Consider the following 17344-nt stretch of genomic DNA (forward strand, 5'->3'; position numbering starts at 1 on the left):
ATTAGATTTCTGGCACTTTTCTGCAATATGCATGAAATCAGACTAATCTGCTGGAAAGTGTATCAGGAGGCGACTGACGGAGCTGCTGGAGCATACTGAGTGTGTGTGTGTGTGTGTGTGTGTGTGTGTGTGTGTGCACTGTGCCTGCTTAATGTGTGTTTACATCGTTGAAGACATATAATGTGAAGATTTAATCATTTAATTAGATCATACAAAGGAGGCTTTGCTTATATATGCATACATAATCTGTGCGTGTGTGCGTGTGTGTGTGTGTACGTGAGTGCATGTGTGTGTGTGTGTGTGAGGTTATCATTCTTCAGCTGTGTAAAGCAGAAATAAACAGACTGATCAGCTGATCTGATCCTCTCTGATTTCTGTAAATATCTCTTATTGTGAATCTGATGCAGCGACACGTTTCACAGACTGGGAAAGATACACCTGTTTGGATCGTTCCACAGGTGAACAGGCTGACTGGGAACAGGTGAGAGGATGATGATGGTTACTACCACTACTACAAATACTACAACTACCAATAATAATAATAATAATAATAATAATAATAATAATAATAATAATAATAATAATAATTCTGTTTACAGGGGAGGTAATGACGTGCTGCCCAGGTCCATAGAGATTCCTGTTCCGGCCCTGGCGGGGGCCCCTGATGCATCTCTTCTTCTTCTTCTTCTTCTTCTTCTTCTTCTTCTTCTTAAACTGCAGCGACGTCATTTGCTCTAAATGAGAAAATAATGTTTCCACTGAACTGTTGACTCGTTAATGGCCACATGAGGGCCTCTGTGTCCTCTCTGCTGCCTCCGAGCCTCCAAAGCTCTCTCCTCATTTCAAGCCTTTGCCAAATTCCCTCCCCCCTCCTCCTCCTCCTCCTCCTCCTCCTCCTCCTCCTCCTCTCTGCCTGCCAGTAGCCCCTCTCAGGCCGTGCAGGGGAGCATTCATACCCCGCTGTCGGCGCTTAGCGGACGGGGCTCTCAGCTTGAGCCGGAGGGAGGAGGAGGAGACGATGAACGGTAACCCGTGCGCCCGCAGGCTGGCCCGGCGCTCCAAGTCCGCCCTGCTGGTCGCCGCTCTGGCCGTCCTGCTGGTCCAGACTCTCATCGTGTGGAACTTCAGCAGCCTGGACTCCGCCGGCGGGGACGGAGGCGCCAGGAACCGGGAGAAGAGAGAGGACCGAGCCGGGGGGCTCAACAAAGCCGACAGGGAGCACCCGCGGAGGGGGCTGCAGAAGAGGGGCGACCCGCCGCTGTCGCTGGGAAAGGCGGCCGTTCGGCACAAGCTACAGGCGGTAGGTTTGAAAGATGTGCGCTTCAGTGTCCACGGTGAGCATGGCTGTGTGACTTTCAGGAGATTTTCCACCTGTGTTTCCTCCACCGTCTGGAGAGGAGCGTTTGTCCCTGAGGGGAACCGCATGGCAGCCGCGGAGAAGATGCTGCTGAGCCGCTGCAGCTGCTCGCCTGTTGTTTTGGCATTTACACCAACACAGTTGGCCGCGTTCGTCCCTTGTGTGGAAAAATGGGTCGGTAGGCCAAACTTCATATTAAAATTCGCCAATTTAAGGTGCCGATAAATGACCAGTGTACGAAAGTCACTGGCCTGCTCGGATAATTGCAGCTGCTGTCCAGCTGAATGCACAACAAGCAGCATTTAAACAGTTTTACAACTTAAAGTGGGCGTTTGTTTCTCAATTGTCCTTAATGCTCCGCGATGATAGCTGCCGACAGCTGAGCAGAAAACACCAATGTTTGCTGAAGTGCGTGCCGATTTACTGACGATATATATGCCGAATACAAGAACGACGCGCATATTGTCCGTAAACATCTTCATTCTTGTTCTTCCGTTTATGGGCTTTGGTCTGAAATGAGGAGCATCTATAATTGTGTGTTTCGCTAACGGAGTTCGGTGAGACGTTTCTCCGCTCAGGAACGGAGCGTCTCTCTTTTCCAACGTCATTCTCCAAACTTTGAATATAAGAGGTCAACATGTTTTTATGGATCCCTGAAATCTAAACTTTAACAGCAGCGTTTCATGTAAAGGTGCGTAGATTAAGTAAGTTAAGGGATGAAATGTGACTCTTAGATTTGTGATTTAGGGGTTTAATTAAAAACCGTCTCCTGGAGAGATCAGCCGGCACGTCAGGGACCAGGAACAGGACTGTGCTGCTTTTGTTGGTGGAAACTGGTCCCGTCCGATCTAAGCTCATAAAACGACAGTCTTAATTTACATTTACAGGGAAAACCATCATAAAACTCTTCCTCTGTGTTTTTCCACTTCCCCACATCTGTCCTGTCTCACCTCTGTCCGCGGCCTCTGACTCACCTGTCAGACTTTCACAGTGTGTGTGTGTTTGTGTGTGATCAGTGTGATGCTGAGCCGCTGATCTGGGATCAGTGTGATACTGAATCTGATCAGGAAGAGATTCCTCAGTGTTTTCATGTTACCTGTGTTCCCACACCTGGTGGGATCCAGGTGTTCCCTCGCGTTGTAAAGACGTACTGTATATGCTACCCTGTGTGTGTGTGTGTGTGTGTGTGTGTGTGTGTGTGTGTGTGTGTGTGTGTGTGTGTGAGACGTGGACTGTATTGCAGGCATCCATTTTTACGTCCTTTCATTACAGTTAACCGGATACCCTGTGATCTTCCCTCTGGGTGTGTGTGTGTGTGTGTGTGTGTGTGTGTGTGTGTGTGTGTGTGTGTGTGTGTGTGTGTGTGTGTGTGTGTGTGTGTGTGTGTGTCTCAGCGGTGATCTGTCCTAACAGTTGCTGCCTTTTAAAACAGCAGAGACTCCTGCCAGCACTCTTTATAGAGGGGGGGTTTGGGAGGGGGGAGAGACAAAAGGAGGGAGATAAAGGAAGGAGACGGCATCAAACTGAACAAAGGCGGCGGTGAGGAAGGTCGAGGTGAGAGCGACATGAGTAATCAGAGATGTGAGGACGCCACGCAGCCTACAGTGTGTTAATTAGCCAGTGAGGGAGAGGAGGCTGAAGACCAGGTCTGACTCTGATACCACTGGAAGCAGCTCAGCCTCGACTCTGATCCACCAGGAGCTCCTTCCTGTGGTCAGCACGTTCAGGTTCAGTGCTGAAACATTGATTTTAATCCCAGTAATCCCAGTAAAGTCTTTGATGGAGTCTGACCTCTCGTGTTGGACAGACTGAAGATGAAGGAGCTGCTCTTCGTACCATGAAGAGGCTCAGCGTGCAGAGCTGCAGCGAACAGTTAGTTTCATTATAAAATATTCCACTGATCATTTTCTGTGAGGGGGGGGTGCGAAGGGTCTCTGGATCAGTCAGTGTGATCGATCAGCTGATGAATCGGCTGCAGAACGCCAAAATACATATGATATTTATGATAACACGCTTCCTGTCTGTCATGGCGGAGCTGCTCACTGTTGGCAGTTCAGAGACGCTGTGACCTGATTGGTCGATAGTGAAGTTTAGTGCTGCAGCAACGCACAGTGTTACTGAACACCAGTGAAGGTGTGTGTGTGTGTGTGTGTGTGTGTGTGTGTAGGGGGGCGTGGGTGTTTATAGGCAGGAAGAAGCATCCTATGTCCAATAAAAGAGAGGACATCATTGGAGGGGGCTCAGTAAAAACTGCAACAGCTCCCACGTGTGTATGTGTGTGTGGGGGGGGGGGGGGGGGGGCATGTGTGTGTGGGGTATGTGTGTGTGTGTGTGTGTGTGTAACTTTCACTGCAGCAGCTTCCACAGTGCTCACATTCACACTACAGATACATTAAAATACCAGCAGTGTTCATGTTTCCAGCAACCAGCCTGCAGGAAGGGAGTGTTTACAGGTGTGTGTGTGTGTGTGTGTGTGTGTGTGTGTGTGTGTGTGTGTGTGTGTGTGTGTGTGTGTGTGTCAGACCATAGCAGCATGTGTACTGACTGTTGATGTCCATCAGTTGTGGATGGCGCCACAGTTCTCTCATGCTCACATTCATCACACCTTTGAAGGGATGAACACACACACACACACGCACACACACACACACACACACACAGTGTGCTGACCACATGTGTATCAGAGCTGATTCACATCCTAACAGCCAGGTCAGATCAGATTAGAGGATTGGTTTGGATCAGGTTTCTCTGATGGGATTTATGCTTTCTAATCTAGTTTAGATAGTTCAATAATCCCTAAATACTGTGTGTGCGTGCCTGCGTGCGTGTGTGTGCGCGCGTGCCGTGATGGTTGTGTGAAGGTTTTTTTTCGCTCAAAGCTCGAAAAGTGACTCAACAGCAGCATCTTTTAGGACGTCTGGTCCTCATCTGGTCACTGTGGATGTTTGATGTTCTTTAAATTCAGAGCTGATTTGAATGAAGAGCGTCGAGGTGGAAGTCGAACACGCTGTTTGCGAGCTGCAGATGGAGGGCAGGAAGTGATTTCCTGCGTAGGAAGCGCTAACACACACACAAAAAACATTGTTTACGGTTGCTCAGATCGATCGCTCAGACAGAGCTTTTATCGAGCACCAAAAGTTGTTCATAAGGGTGAAAAATGTGAGAAATTGACAGAAGATTTGCTGCTCGGTGAATCTCAGGACAATAAAAGCTACGCACACTTAAAAAAAACCACGACTGTCATCCTGGAGCACTTTGGCATCGAGGTCGTGGACGAAACTGCTAACAAAAAAGTAACGTCAACAACGTTTATTATTGTTGTTTGTAGAAAAGTTTTATAGGAAAAATCAGTTTTCTGTCGCTCACTAATCGTAGTTTCATATTTAGTGAAATATAAGAGCGGATGTGATTTCTGATGAATCGTCCTCCTTCTGCGGTCTTGAACGCAGCATCGGCGTGCCTTCAGTCAGAGCTCAGGGCGTAGCGTCTCCTGAGGCTGTGAACGCATCGTGCTGCTGTTGATGTCTCTATTGGCGATTAAGCACAACACACTTATGTTAAAACCAGAAAGCTGCTTTATGTTTTTTCTCTGTTTTCTTTGGAGATAATTCTCTCTAAATCTGCGCAGAGAGAGGTAAATCCCCGCTGTAATCCGGGTCGTCCTGCGGGTCCCGGGTCCCGCTCTGACCAGGTTCCTCAGCACCACCCCGTCCCTCCTGATAGTCCTTTTAGCTTACTTTCCGTCCATCTGGTGTGTTTTTTCTTTGTGTCAGCGGCTCTATTTCCAGCATTTTGTTTAGACGTATGATGTCCACCGGCATCCTTTGGGAGACAACTGTTTGTCCTCGGGTTCTGTTTTGTCTCTCAGCTTTGGGAGAAGACGGACGAAGCAGCTGATGATCATCACGTACATGTATGGTTTGATGGTGTGAGGACAGACACCGTCTACTCGTCCTCGGTAGAATCCTTCATCTGAGAGACGCTGATGAGTTTGAGGAAGCGTCCCTCAGCGTCCACCTTGTCTCTTGATTTGTTTCGGGACTCCTGCGAGCTGCTACGACCGGCGGGCTAACGGTCAGCTGTGGTTGTGTTAGCGCACGTTAGCTTTTAGCCCCTGGTCACATTTGATTTGATGAATGAGGAGTTTTTGGAGTTCTGCAGGATTTTGGCATCGATGTGAGGGAAACCTTCACTTTTCTGGTGTTTAATTCTCTGGATGAACGTAAGGAGACACGTCCCTCTGACTGCTGGACACAGAGCCGCTCTCAGAGATCACAAAACAGCCCAAAATTAAATGACAGTTTCAGTGATGGAGGCTTTTATCCACACCTTCCTCACTAAGCGTTTTCTCCTCATCAGTGTGTGTGTGGCCTCTATCAACAGATGTCAGAACAACAGGTCTCCCCTCCTCCACCCTCCTCCACCCTCCCTCCCCCTCTCTCTCTCTCTAACCTCTTTAATGTCTCTCGCCCCGGGCGCTGCAGAGAACAGGCTCTCTTGTCTCCTTTCTGTCGCCTTCATCACGAAGCAGGAGGAGGTCTGGAGGCAGCAAACACGACTTCACTGAGAACCTGCTGAGTGTGTGTGTGTGTGTGTGTGTGTGTGTGTGTGTGTGTGTGTGTGTGTGTGTGTGTGTGTGTGTGTTTGTGAAGAATGATGTCTTTGTAGGTGAGCGGTGGTATTTTAGCTGTGGTCGTCTCCATGGACCGCACAGGCTTCTGGGAAAAAACGCAGAGGGATCTGTGGAGGAGACAGAGACATGAGTTTATGTCTTTCTGTCTCCACATTGAATGAATCGCTCTTATTTAATGCAGAAATGTGGAAATTTGGCAGCGAGAGGACTCAGAGGGGCTGAAGCAGTTAGTCATTAATGGTTAGGTGATGAACTTCATGCAAAAGTATCAAGAAAATCACAGATTTTAGCCTCCAGAATCTAAAGATTGGCGGGTTTACTCGTGTTTGCTGGTCGTATTTTGATGATAAACGTTAATGTGAAGCTGTGATGGACAGTTCTGACGTTTGGTCCAGTGCAGCAAATCACTGCAGCGTGTTTCCTCCAGCGCCACCTTCAGGACACACTGTACACTTCAACAACACGTCAGTGAGACACTAAGAACAGACTGTGTGTGTGTGTGTGTGTGTGTGTGTGTGTGTGTGTGTGTGTGTGTGTGTGTGTAACTGTGCACACTCACAGTGACAGCAGGAGAGCTGGAAATATTCACTTTGACTCCACACACATGTGCGCACACACACACACACACACACACACACACACACGCACACACATTCCTCTAAGCTGATGTTACAGATGAGATAATGAAAGGTTGTCTGAGGAGCAGGTGGCAGGAGCTGATATTACTGCTTTCCCACATGCACTGAGAGTGTGTGCGTGTGTGTGTGTGTGCGTGTGTGTGTGTGTGTGTGCGTGCATGGGTGTGTATAAACACACACTCAGAAACACACTCTTTATCCCTGGAAAAGACAGATATAGGCCGATCTGTGAGATTAAAATATCCATCGAGGTCATGTGGCTTTGCGACTGAAACGCACACACACACACACACACACACACACACACACATTCATATATGTCATCACCTGACACAGACAGGTCAAGGCCAAGGCCACAGCTGAGTCTCAGGGGTCAAAGGTCACCTGAGCTCGTGCCCTTTCACTGCTCTTTGCTTTTTTTTCCTCTGCCTGTTTTTTTTTCCTAGAAAGTAATCTGAAACTCACCTGTTGGAGGATGTTCAGGACTGTTGTGGATTTCTTACAAACGATTAGAAATCTGCAGACTTCTGGATGAATTGACATGTTTTGAACTGACGATGTGTCTCATGGCTCCTGCCGCCCGGCAGGTGTCTTCGGCGTCAGCGGTAGAGGCGTTTTGAGGTCTGGCTGCTCGTCCTGTTTGGTGCAGAGGCTTCAGGTGTTCGCATGCTGATGGTCTTCATTTCCTTCATTCCACACCTGAGCTGCTGGTGTGAAGGGGAGGAACAAAAGGAAATCAAAGGGCTCACATTCGTGCTCAGATATCACACGTCTTCTCGCATGTCGGCGTTTTTTCCTTCAGGTTGAATCATTTTCTCTGGAAGCGGTTTGAGGAAAGAATCAGCATGAAAACGGTTTGTTCTGTGTTTTAAAACCTTTGTCCTGTTTTAAAACCGACCCAGTATAAGGAACCCGGATGTAGACCAGTTTTAGCCAAACCAGGATGTAGGAGCTGGATGCTAACCTCTAACAACACCTACAGATTCTGTTTGCAGCAGCTTCACAATAAAAGCCATTAAAAGCTTTTAATGTGAAGCAGCAACAGGAAGTGTTTCATTAGCATTAAACATATGAACCACAGCAGAGATTTAAGCTAAATGCTTACGCGAGCGTGCTAACAGGCTAACACTGACAATGCTAACATTCTGATGTTGAGTGTGTTCTGTATTTCACATATTTCACATATTGTTTGCATGCTAACATTTGCTAATTAGCACTAAAAGCAAACAGCTGAGACTGATGGGAAAATCTTTCGTTTTTATGTAAACCATTGTAATGAACAAATTAAAAATTTGACCTCATGATGGCGACGCAGGATGAAGTCGGGGTCAGCAGAGTCCGTAGGATGCGTCCTCTGGAGAACATGCATGTTTGTAGGAAACGTCATGTCGGCTCAGCCAATCGGTGTTAAGACTGACTGGTATTTCCACCATGACTCAGTGTTGTCGCTCTTTTGAGTATTTTGAGGAGGGTCATGGTCGGGGTTCTTCTTCTCTGTCCAGGGTCACAGGATGTCTTGGTTTCATTGTCCCCCTCTTGTCCCTCACAGGACGTCTACCATTCCCACCGGCCTAAAGAGAAACTTCGCCTGGACAGCAACAACAACGAGAACTCGGTGCCCAAAGACTTCGACACCATCGACAGCAACAGCAACCTGGGAGCTCGATCTCAACGCCAACGGCTGCCGGCGGCAAACGCCAAACGCAAGCTGGATAAGGCCCAAGCGCAGAGCATGCTGGGAAAATCTGCGAACGAAGTCCTCAAGTACCCTCCTGTCCAACCCAGAGCGGCGGGGCACAACTACAACCGCACGTACATTCGTAAACCCCACCCGCCGGTTCCAACTGCCTCAGCACCAGCTCAGGGGTCCAATCAGGATCCGCCGTTCCACCAGACGAAGACGTCGGCCACGCGGCCGCCGCCCGCTTTAGAGCCGAGAAAGGAGCAGCCGCAGTGCGAGATCAGCGGGAAGGAAGCCATCTCTGCTCTGTCCAGAGCGAAGAGCCGCGAGTGTCGGCAGCAGATCGCCGAGGTGTACTGCCGGCACAAAGAGAGAGCGCTGATGCCCGAGAGGGTGCCGCGACTCTGCCCGGTGGAAGGTGAGCAGAGACCCGCAAGCGCGGATCATCAGAGAGGCAGCGTGAACTTTGAACTTTGAACTTTGTCTCGTGAGATGCTCAAAGAGAAGTTTGATGATTTCATGCTTTCTGTTACTGCAGACACAGAAACGACGCTCTTCAGGTTCATGTCAGTCTGGCTCGTCTGTTCATGTTCTCACCGCAGCTTTGAGGGCTGTTTGAAGACTGTAAGGGGGGTCAGACAGGGAGGGGTGGTGTATGTTTTTCTGTTGGGGGGGGTCGGCTGTCAGCTTGCGCCTTGACTCCGATCAGACTTTATTTAAGTGAAGCGTAGCCGTTTGTAGCCTCCTGATGCTAACATGCTAACATCAGCGGAAAGTGAAGCCTACAATCGGCTTTATTTCACGTATGTTCAGCTGCCGCGACGGTATGATCATCACTGTTAGCCTGCAGCGCGCTGTTAGCATCCGTGTGCTCTGTCTAAGGAGGAAAACCTCGAAACATGAAAGATGTCGGTCGGGTCAGACGAGGACTGCTGTCGCATATTTCCATGTTGAAGCATCGTGTTCTGATGGGTGTAATCCAGAGCATGAGCTCTGACTTATTGCACATAGTTAGCTTAGCTGTATTAACCTATGATTTTAAGGCTGATTTATCCCTTCAGCCAGCCAACAAATGAGAGGGTGACGGGCTGAACGTCAGAAAGCGAAGGAATCGTACGAACATGCGGCCGCTTTGAAGTGGCAGGTTGAAAAAAGTCAAATTCACCCTTTGAGGAACATTTTTAACCCGCCACGTGCCAGAGCCACGAAGAGGCATCCAGTCTGATGCCAGCTCTATTTCAGGGCCGTGAAGCATGAATGGACACGGCGAGGCTGCTCACCACGAGGAAGATACTCCTCCAGCCTAATTACACCCCAATTAAACAAGCAGTTTGTAGTCTTATTTTTGGAAAAGCTGACTAATGATTTACTTGTAGTGGCGCTCTCGGAACCACCCTGGGCCGTTTGAGGTTTCATTTATATGATTATAGGTTGCTTCTTTACGGTACACTAGTCATTATATCTGCAGGGATGATTCGTCGGGCTGACGTCTGACTTTGACTGACGCGCTCGGCCTCTGAACAGAATAAGAGGGCTGTGGAAACAGTTTGGTGTTTCTGAGCTCACGAGGGTAAAAGTGTACGTCCCGACATGTGCACGACATCACTCCCCCTGCCTCCCTCTGTCTGCACAGCAGCGCTCGACCAAGCCGCCTGATTACAGTCATTTCTTCTCAAACTCCAATCCCAGCATGCCCCACAGCCCGGGAAGGTCACTAATTAGGCCAAGCAGGCCTCAACCCGCGCCATCTTTAGAGTGAGTGTGATGATGGAGAAGCTCGAGGCTGTCAGAGGGTTTGTATATACAGAGCAGATTTAGCTCGGCCGCCACAGACAGAACATTTCCAGGAAAGACGGAAGTGAGGCTGGGGGGCCGGGGTGGAGAGCAGGGGCGACGGCGGCGGTGGCGTCGTCTTACAGCCGGATCTTTAGAGTGAGAAACATACAGAAACAGCCGTTCTCTTCTCAGATTAGTGATCACACAGAGACTAACAAGTGCTGATTAGATCAGATGAAGTAAATGATAAAGCAGTTTCCCTCCTGCAGCCGGCCTGCGATGTTATTTCCAACAGGACTTGAAAGCATCATTGAAGCATCTTTAAAGTTAAGACGTGTTCGCTGTCCTTTGAACGATGCGTGTGTTTCGTGAGCTGAAGCTTTCTCTGTGCAGGTAAGGCCGCTGTGAACGTCCAGTGGGACGAGGACCCCCCGGACGCTGCCCGGCCGGCGCCCGTACGGATCGCCTTCGTCCTGGTCGTCCACGGCCGAGCCTCGCGTCAGTTCCAGCGTCTCTTCAAAGCCATCTACCACACCTCGCACTACTACTACATCCACGTAGACCAGGTGAGACCACTGACCTGTGACAGATGTTAGGTTTGCTCCTGGTGGTGTTGATGCCCGACTCGAGCCTGTCAGACCGGGTTCAGGTCGGCTCGGCCCGGCTCGGCTCGGGTCAGGTCGGCTGGCCTAACGACATGACGTGGTGCTTTCAAGCTCTTTCAGTGAAACGCTGGCGGGGAAATGGACAGTATGGAGGCTTGTCGACTGAAGCTGACCTTCCTTCCTGCTGTCTTTCCTTCTCAGAGGTCCAACTACCTCCACAGAGAGGTCCTGTCTCTGACCAGCCTGTATCCCAACGTCCGGGTCACACCCTGGCGGATGTCCACCATCTGGGGCGGGGCCAGCCTGCTGACTATGTACCTGCGCAGCATGGAGGACCTTCTCAAAATGGCCGACTGGTCCTGGGACTTCTTCATCAACCTCAGCGCTGCAGACTACCCCATCAGGTGAGAGACGCTCTGCCTCTTGTCCCACCAGGCCCTTCATCAGGTTTTCCATTTTCGCCTGAACCAAAGTCCAAAAGACAGAAATGAGACAGACTGTTGAACCACGAGTCTCTGCTTTAAAGTCCCTCCACGGCTCGCCGCCTTGTCTCGCTGCAGAGGACAGGAGGAGATTTACTCGTCGTGTGAAGTTCCTGCCAAACACGATTCATCGATTCATTAGAGCGCCGTGTCAGCTGACGAGCGCTAACCAGCGGCCTCGCAGCCCGCCGGGCCTTGTTTCCTTTGTTTAAGGTCTTATGGATCAGGTTGCTCCGAATGGATCGGGAGTCTATAGATCCGACGCAGAGCCTTTTAATGGCCGCCTTGCTGCTCGGGGATTTGAGAGGATCTGAAAGGAGCTCGGCTGTGTTCGCTCTCTGCGGCGGTGAAGGAACGTGAGGAGATCTATGGAGGACGTTTGGCTCGTCGCTGTGTTTTCAGGTGGCTTCACCTGACAGGCCGGTGACGTTGATGCAGCTCCGTTGGCCCATTTCTAACCTACTTGTGCCAGTTCGTGAGCAGTCTGATCAGTGAACTTCTGGGTTTTCACCTCTGCTGAGTCAAGATCATAATATGAATCAGTGCAAGTTCACATATTCAGGTGTCTGAGAAATAGTGCAGAAGTCAAAGAGTTCACTGTGACATCAAGAAGCTAAAACTGTTGAGTTCTTAAAAAATAAGTAAACATCACTTTCTGTCAGCGGGTTAGTTGTTAAACTCTGGGAAAGTGGTGCCCCCCCCCCCCCCCCCAGATTTAAACAAATCCTCAGTTTACGTTTTTTTCAGTTTTTTCTCTAAACCATATTATCTGGAGGTCAAACAAAGGTGAAACTCACCCAAACGCTGCGTTAGATTTCATGCTTGAACTTTGACCTGTCATGCTTAATGTAGTGTTTCTGTGCGAGCATCACGCAGGTTAATGATAACAGACTTTTTAGCTGCGTTTCGCTTCCAGTGAAGTATTTCTGGGTTAAACTGGGTTTGTTTCCTCTGGCAGCTCATGTTCAGTTAACATGAAGTTGGCTGTTGAAATCGAACCAAAGCTTCATCTTAATTCCACTCTTAACCCCAAAACTCAAATCCAGATCCTGACGGACCAAACCCGAAGACTAATGTTTATCCTCAGAGCTCCAACGTTAGACTTCCTCTTTGAAGACTGAGAAAACGCCTTGTGGGTGAGCCTCACAAGGATAGAAATACAGGACCACACACACACACACACACACACACACACACACACACACACACACACACACACACACACACTCTGTTCCATTGACTCACGCTCCATGTGCCTGAATGACGTCCAGGCTATTGATGGCTGTGCTAATGCTGTGGCTGCGCTATGGATTTTAGCTGGAAGGGTGTTCAGACCGTCACTGTGATGAGAGGACAGATGAGAATAGATCAGTGTGTGTGTGTGTGTGTGTGTGTGTGTGTGTGTGTTTCTGTCAGCAGAAGGTCACATGACCTTTTTAAATATCAAAGAGAATATCAGCGTCCTGAGAAGCAGACGTGACAGAAGGACAAACAGGCAGCCGTGTTGGTTTCAGCCGACGCTGTCATGTCTGCACTGTAGATAGCTCATCTTAGCTTAGCTTAGTTTATCTTAGCTTAGCTTAGCTTAGCTCAGCTTAGCACCAAGGCTGAAAACAGCTAGCCTGGCTCTGTCTAAATGTAACACAGCACACCTGCCGGCGCCTCTACAGACGAGCCGTTAGCACTTCCTGTTTCTGTCGGTTTCATTCATAAAAGACGTGTCGAGGTTGCTCAGCCTTTATTTACTGGACAGTTTCTGTGATGACGAGACTCCAGGATGAAATGATCCGGCACATAACCTCACATCACTTCAGTTTCTGCTCGGGTTTAACCAATGAGATGATTGGTGTGTTAATTAGAGAGCGCTGGAGGCGGGAGGTGGACGAGCTCACCGGCTGGCAGCTTCAGACGGAGCAGAGACGTGAGGGTGGTGTCGGTCCTCTCATCTAACGCTCAGCAAGAACACAAATCAGCTTCTTCCTCAAACGCTGGACGACTCCTTTAAGTCTAAAAGCAGCGATGAAGATTTGAAAGCTGCGAACAGAAGATGAGAAACTCCGCGTGTGATTTATGAGCAGCTGTAGATCAAACAGCTGCAGCGCAGCAGTCACATTAAGTGTGTGTGAGATACCGACGAACACAAACATGCCCACAAACACACACATGCACGTCTGCGGCTCGTCTTAACGACTGTAATCAGACGTGATCAAAGCGATGCGTCTGCCCGCCGTCCCGTCTGCTCATCGGGCGACACCGGGCTCAAGCCGAGCGCCTCCGGCTCGCGCTGCGTTCAGGGAGTGGCCGCCTCCCTGCAGGCCACACACTGCAGCTCGGGCTGCGAGACGAGGCTCGGAGACGCGGTCCAGCTGTCCCCAACAGGCACATGCCGCCGCTCTAACTGCCTTAAATGGAGGATTGTTTGCATCAGTCACATATTTAACTGCATCCTGCTCAGACGGGATCCATTAAACACTGCTGAGTCCGTTTCAAGAGTTTTTGTTGATCTTGTGGTCAAACAAACTGAAGATTCTCCAGAAGAGTTTAACATGTTTTCAGCTGTTTGGCTGCAGACGATGAACCTCTTCAATGAAACGAGGGAACATTCACATGAACTTAGTGACTGTCCTTCAACAGTTGTCCACGTTTCACCAGAAAGAACAGAAAGGTCAGAGGTCACCAAAGTCTGTGAGGGTTTCCTCTGGGAACCATGAATCTGTGAGCGATTGATTGACAGCTGATGTCTCCCCTCAGGACCAACGAGCAGCTGGTGTCTTTCCTGTCCAAGTACCGCAACATGAACTTCATCAAATCTCACGGCAGAGACAACGCACGGTAAGAGAGAGCGTCCGTCTCTGTCTTCATCTCACTCTGTCCGTCCTCCTCTTCGCTCGCTGTCTTCCTCTCTCATTTTATTGTCTTTACTTGGCTGCGTTCACGTCTTTGACCTTTTCATCTGTTTATCTGCTTTGTAACATTGGTCAGAAAAATACTACATAAATAGACTTCATCATCATTATAATTCTAGTCACACAGGTACTTACAAAGTCTAACTGATCATTGGCTGAGCTCGTGGACGTGAAGCACACCTGTTTGACTTCAGTATAGAATTTGTCAGGTTGGATTATTTGAAACGATTTCTACAGTAAAAAGCTAAAAAGCTGCCTCGTGTCCTCTCAGTTTCATTCGTAAGCAGGGTCTGGACCGCCTCTTCTACGAGTGTGACACCCACATGTGGCGTCTGGGTGACCGCAAGATCCCTGAAGGCATCGCGGTAGACGGAGGCTCTGATTGGTTCCTGGTGAACCGGCCCTTTGTGGATTATGTGGTGAACTCCAGAGACGAGCTGGTCAGCAGCATGAAGCGCTTCTACGCCTACACACTGCTGCCTGCTGAGGTAACACACACACACACACGCACACACACACACACACACACACACACACACACACACACACACACACGCGCGCTGTTAACCCTTCAGACTCAGGACATAGGACGTGTCTGCTGAGCGTATTTCAGGTGTTTTATGGACATTTCAAACATGTGTCTTGTCTTGTCTGTCTCTCTGTGTCCTCCAGTCATTCTTCCACACTGTCCTGGAGAACAGTGCGTACTGTGAGACCATGGTGGACAACAACCTGAGGCTCACCAACTGGAACCGCAAGCTGGGATGTAAATGCCAGTACAAGCACATCGTGGACTGGTGCGGCTGCTCGCCCAACGACTTCAAGCCCTCTGACCTGCCGCGCTTCCAGGTGACGTCTCTGTCCTCTTCGGCCTTTAACGACTCGCCTGATGACGCTGAGTCTGGTCTGGTTTTAACTTCTCAGGGTTGATCTTTCGTTCACGTTTGGTGTCAGACGTGATGTTCGATGGCTGCTCCAGCTCACAGCCGTCAGCTCAGCAGCTGTGAGCGTCCTCTCCGCTCTCAGGGCCTCGGCGGACGCAGACCAAAATAGCTTCGTATTCGCAAATTAGCAGTGCTGCTTTTACTTACAGCGGGCTGTAACGACAGACCTGAGGACAGCGTCTGTGGTTGAGCTGCTGATGGTTTCTATAAGAAGAGCTGATCCTGGAAACAGCTGTACGGTGGAGGCCGTCAGTATTTTTGGAGCTTTGTAGCTGGCTGCCGCCAAAGTTTCTAAGGTTGTCATTATTATAATGCCGGGGTTTGCCAGCTAGAAAGACTGCTGAACGTAAGGTCAGGAGCACAGATGTACAGCATGTACAGCACAGCACGCCTCAGCTCACGGGCTGAAGACCAAGGCTCTCCAACGAACCAGAGGCCTGCTCTGGGTTACACCAGCCTCCTGTAGGCTGTCACAAACTACTGCTGACAGAACACAAACTACTGCTGACAGAACACAAACTACTGCTGTGACAGAACACAAACTACTGCTGACAGAACACAAACTACTGCTGACAGAACACAAACTACTGCTGACAGAACACAAACTACTGCTGTGACAGAACACAAACTACTGCTGACAGAACACAAACTACTGCTGACAGTACACAAACTACTGCTGACAGAACACAAACTACTGCTGACAGTACACAAACTACTGCTGATAGTACACAAACTACTGCTGACAGTACACAAACTACTGCTGTGACAGTACACAAACTACTGCTGACAGTACACAAACTACTGCTGACAGAACACAAACTACTGCTGACAGTACACAAACTACTGCTGATAGTACACAAACTACTGCTGACAGTACACAAACTACTGCTGTGACAGTACACAAACTACTGCTGACAGTACACAAACTACTGCTGACAGTACACAAACTACTGCTGACAGAACACAAACTACTGCTGACAGTACACAAACTACTGCTGACAGAACACAAACTACTGCTGACAGTACACAAACTACTGCTGATAGTACACAAACTACTGCTGACAGTACACAAACTACTGCTGTGACAGTACATAAACTACTGCTGACAGTACACAAACTACTGCTGATAGTACACAAACTACTGCTGTGACAGTACACAAACTACTGCTGACAGTACATAAACTACTGCTGTGACAGTACACAAACTACTGCTGATAGTACACAAACTACTGCTGACAGTACATAAACTACTGCTGTGACAGTACACAAACTACTGCTGACAGTACATAAACTACTGCTGTGACAGTACACAAACTACTGCTGACAGTACATAAACTACTGCTGACAGTACATAAACTACTGCTCCAGGACTTTCTAATTAACTGGTAGTTTGTAGTAGTTTGTCATTGCAGGTTATCGTTCTGTACGTTTACTCTGACAGGGCGCCATGTTAGGTGATGGTGATGGGTTCACGACTCGATGTCACTCTCGTTATTTTGCACGCTGTAGATGAAGGTCACAGAGTCATCGTCTAATCATGAAGCTTTGTCCTTGTTTATGCATATTTTTGTTCTGATCATTAATGTTAGCTATTTTTAGCCGTTAGCCTGAGTGCTATCATGTAGCAAAATGTTCAAAGATGATTGGACACGAGAGACAACGCGGTTAAATGAACACTCCTTAAAGAGAGGTGCTTTCACTGATTGGCCACAGGAAGTGGAAACGTTGTGTTTGGACTTAACGTCAGAGTAGTTCAGATGAAACTTACGTCTAACCAAACATGGACACTGAAGCGTCAAACTAACGGGTCTCGGCGTGTCGTTTAGTTTGGAGTTTGCACTCAAACGTCAGAGAGAACGAATGTATCGCTGGTCCACATGTGGGACAGTGTGATGAGCATTTGGCGTCTGATATTTTATTGACCAAATGTAAAATCTGTGAAACATGTTAAAAAAGCAGTTTGTTCTCGGCTAAATAAAACCAGAACAGCTGCAGGAAGAGAGCAGCTGCTCAGATCAGACATGGCCGACGTCCTTCAGGAGAGCGCAGAAACGAACAGTAACAGCACGTTTCTGTAGTTTCCCTCAGACGTGATGAAGAAGGAACCAGAAGTCCCTCCTGAGCCTGTAACTGGTGGTTTGTGCTGCTGTCTTTAGCCGTGTGAGGACACAGATCGTTGGACAGACCCAGAATAACCTCAGACCAGCAGAGCTGCTCCCAGCAGCATGTTGGCCTTTCCTGGTTCGCCGGTGCTGCCGGAGGCCACGCCCTCCCAATGACATCATAAACCACACCCATCCTTCCTGCAGGCTGGACCACACA

General features: G+C 49.0%; 2 protein-coding genes across 2 annotated transcripts in view; one reads left to right on the forward strand and one right to left on the reverse strand.

Moving 5' to 3' along the window:
• Window positions 1–17344, reverse strand: part of kat8 (K(lysine) acetyltransferase 8) — a 133916-nt gene that overhangs the window by 101149 nt on the left and 15423 nt on the right. The window lies entirely within an intron of this gene.
• Window positions 951–17344, forward strand: part of LOC139343514 (xylosyltransferase 1-like) — a 21288-nt gene continuing 4894 nt past the window's right edge. The window contains exons 1-7 of the mRNA XM_070981220.1: window positions 951–1300; window positions 8178–8727; window positions 10479–10651; window positions 10892–11094; window positions 13924–14004; window positions 14350–14566; window positions 14751–14927. Coding sequence (XP_070837321.1) covers window positions 1019–1300; window positions 8178–8727; window positions 10479–10651; window positions 10892–11094; window positions 13924–14004; window positions 14350–14566; window positions 14751–14927 — 1683 coding nt within the window. The 5' untranslated portion in view covers window positions 951–1018. The remainder of the gene's footprint in view (window positions 1301–8177; window positions 8728–10478; window positions 10652–10891; window positions 11095–13923; window positions 14005–14349; window positions 14567–14750; window positions 14928–17344) is intronic.

Source organism: Chaetodon trifascialis, chromosome 15 (genome assembly GCF_039877785.1).
Source record: "Chaetodon trifascialis isolate fChaTrf1 chromosome 15, fChaTrf1.hap1, whole genome shotgun sequence".
NCBI lineage: Eukaryota > Metazoa > Chordata > Actinopteri > Chaetodontiformes > Chaetodontidae > Chaetodon > Chaetodon trifascialis.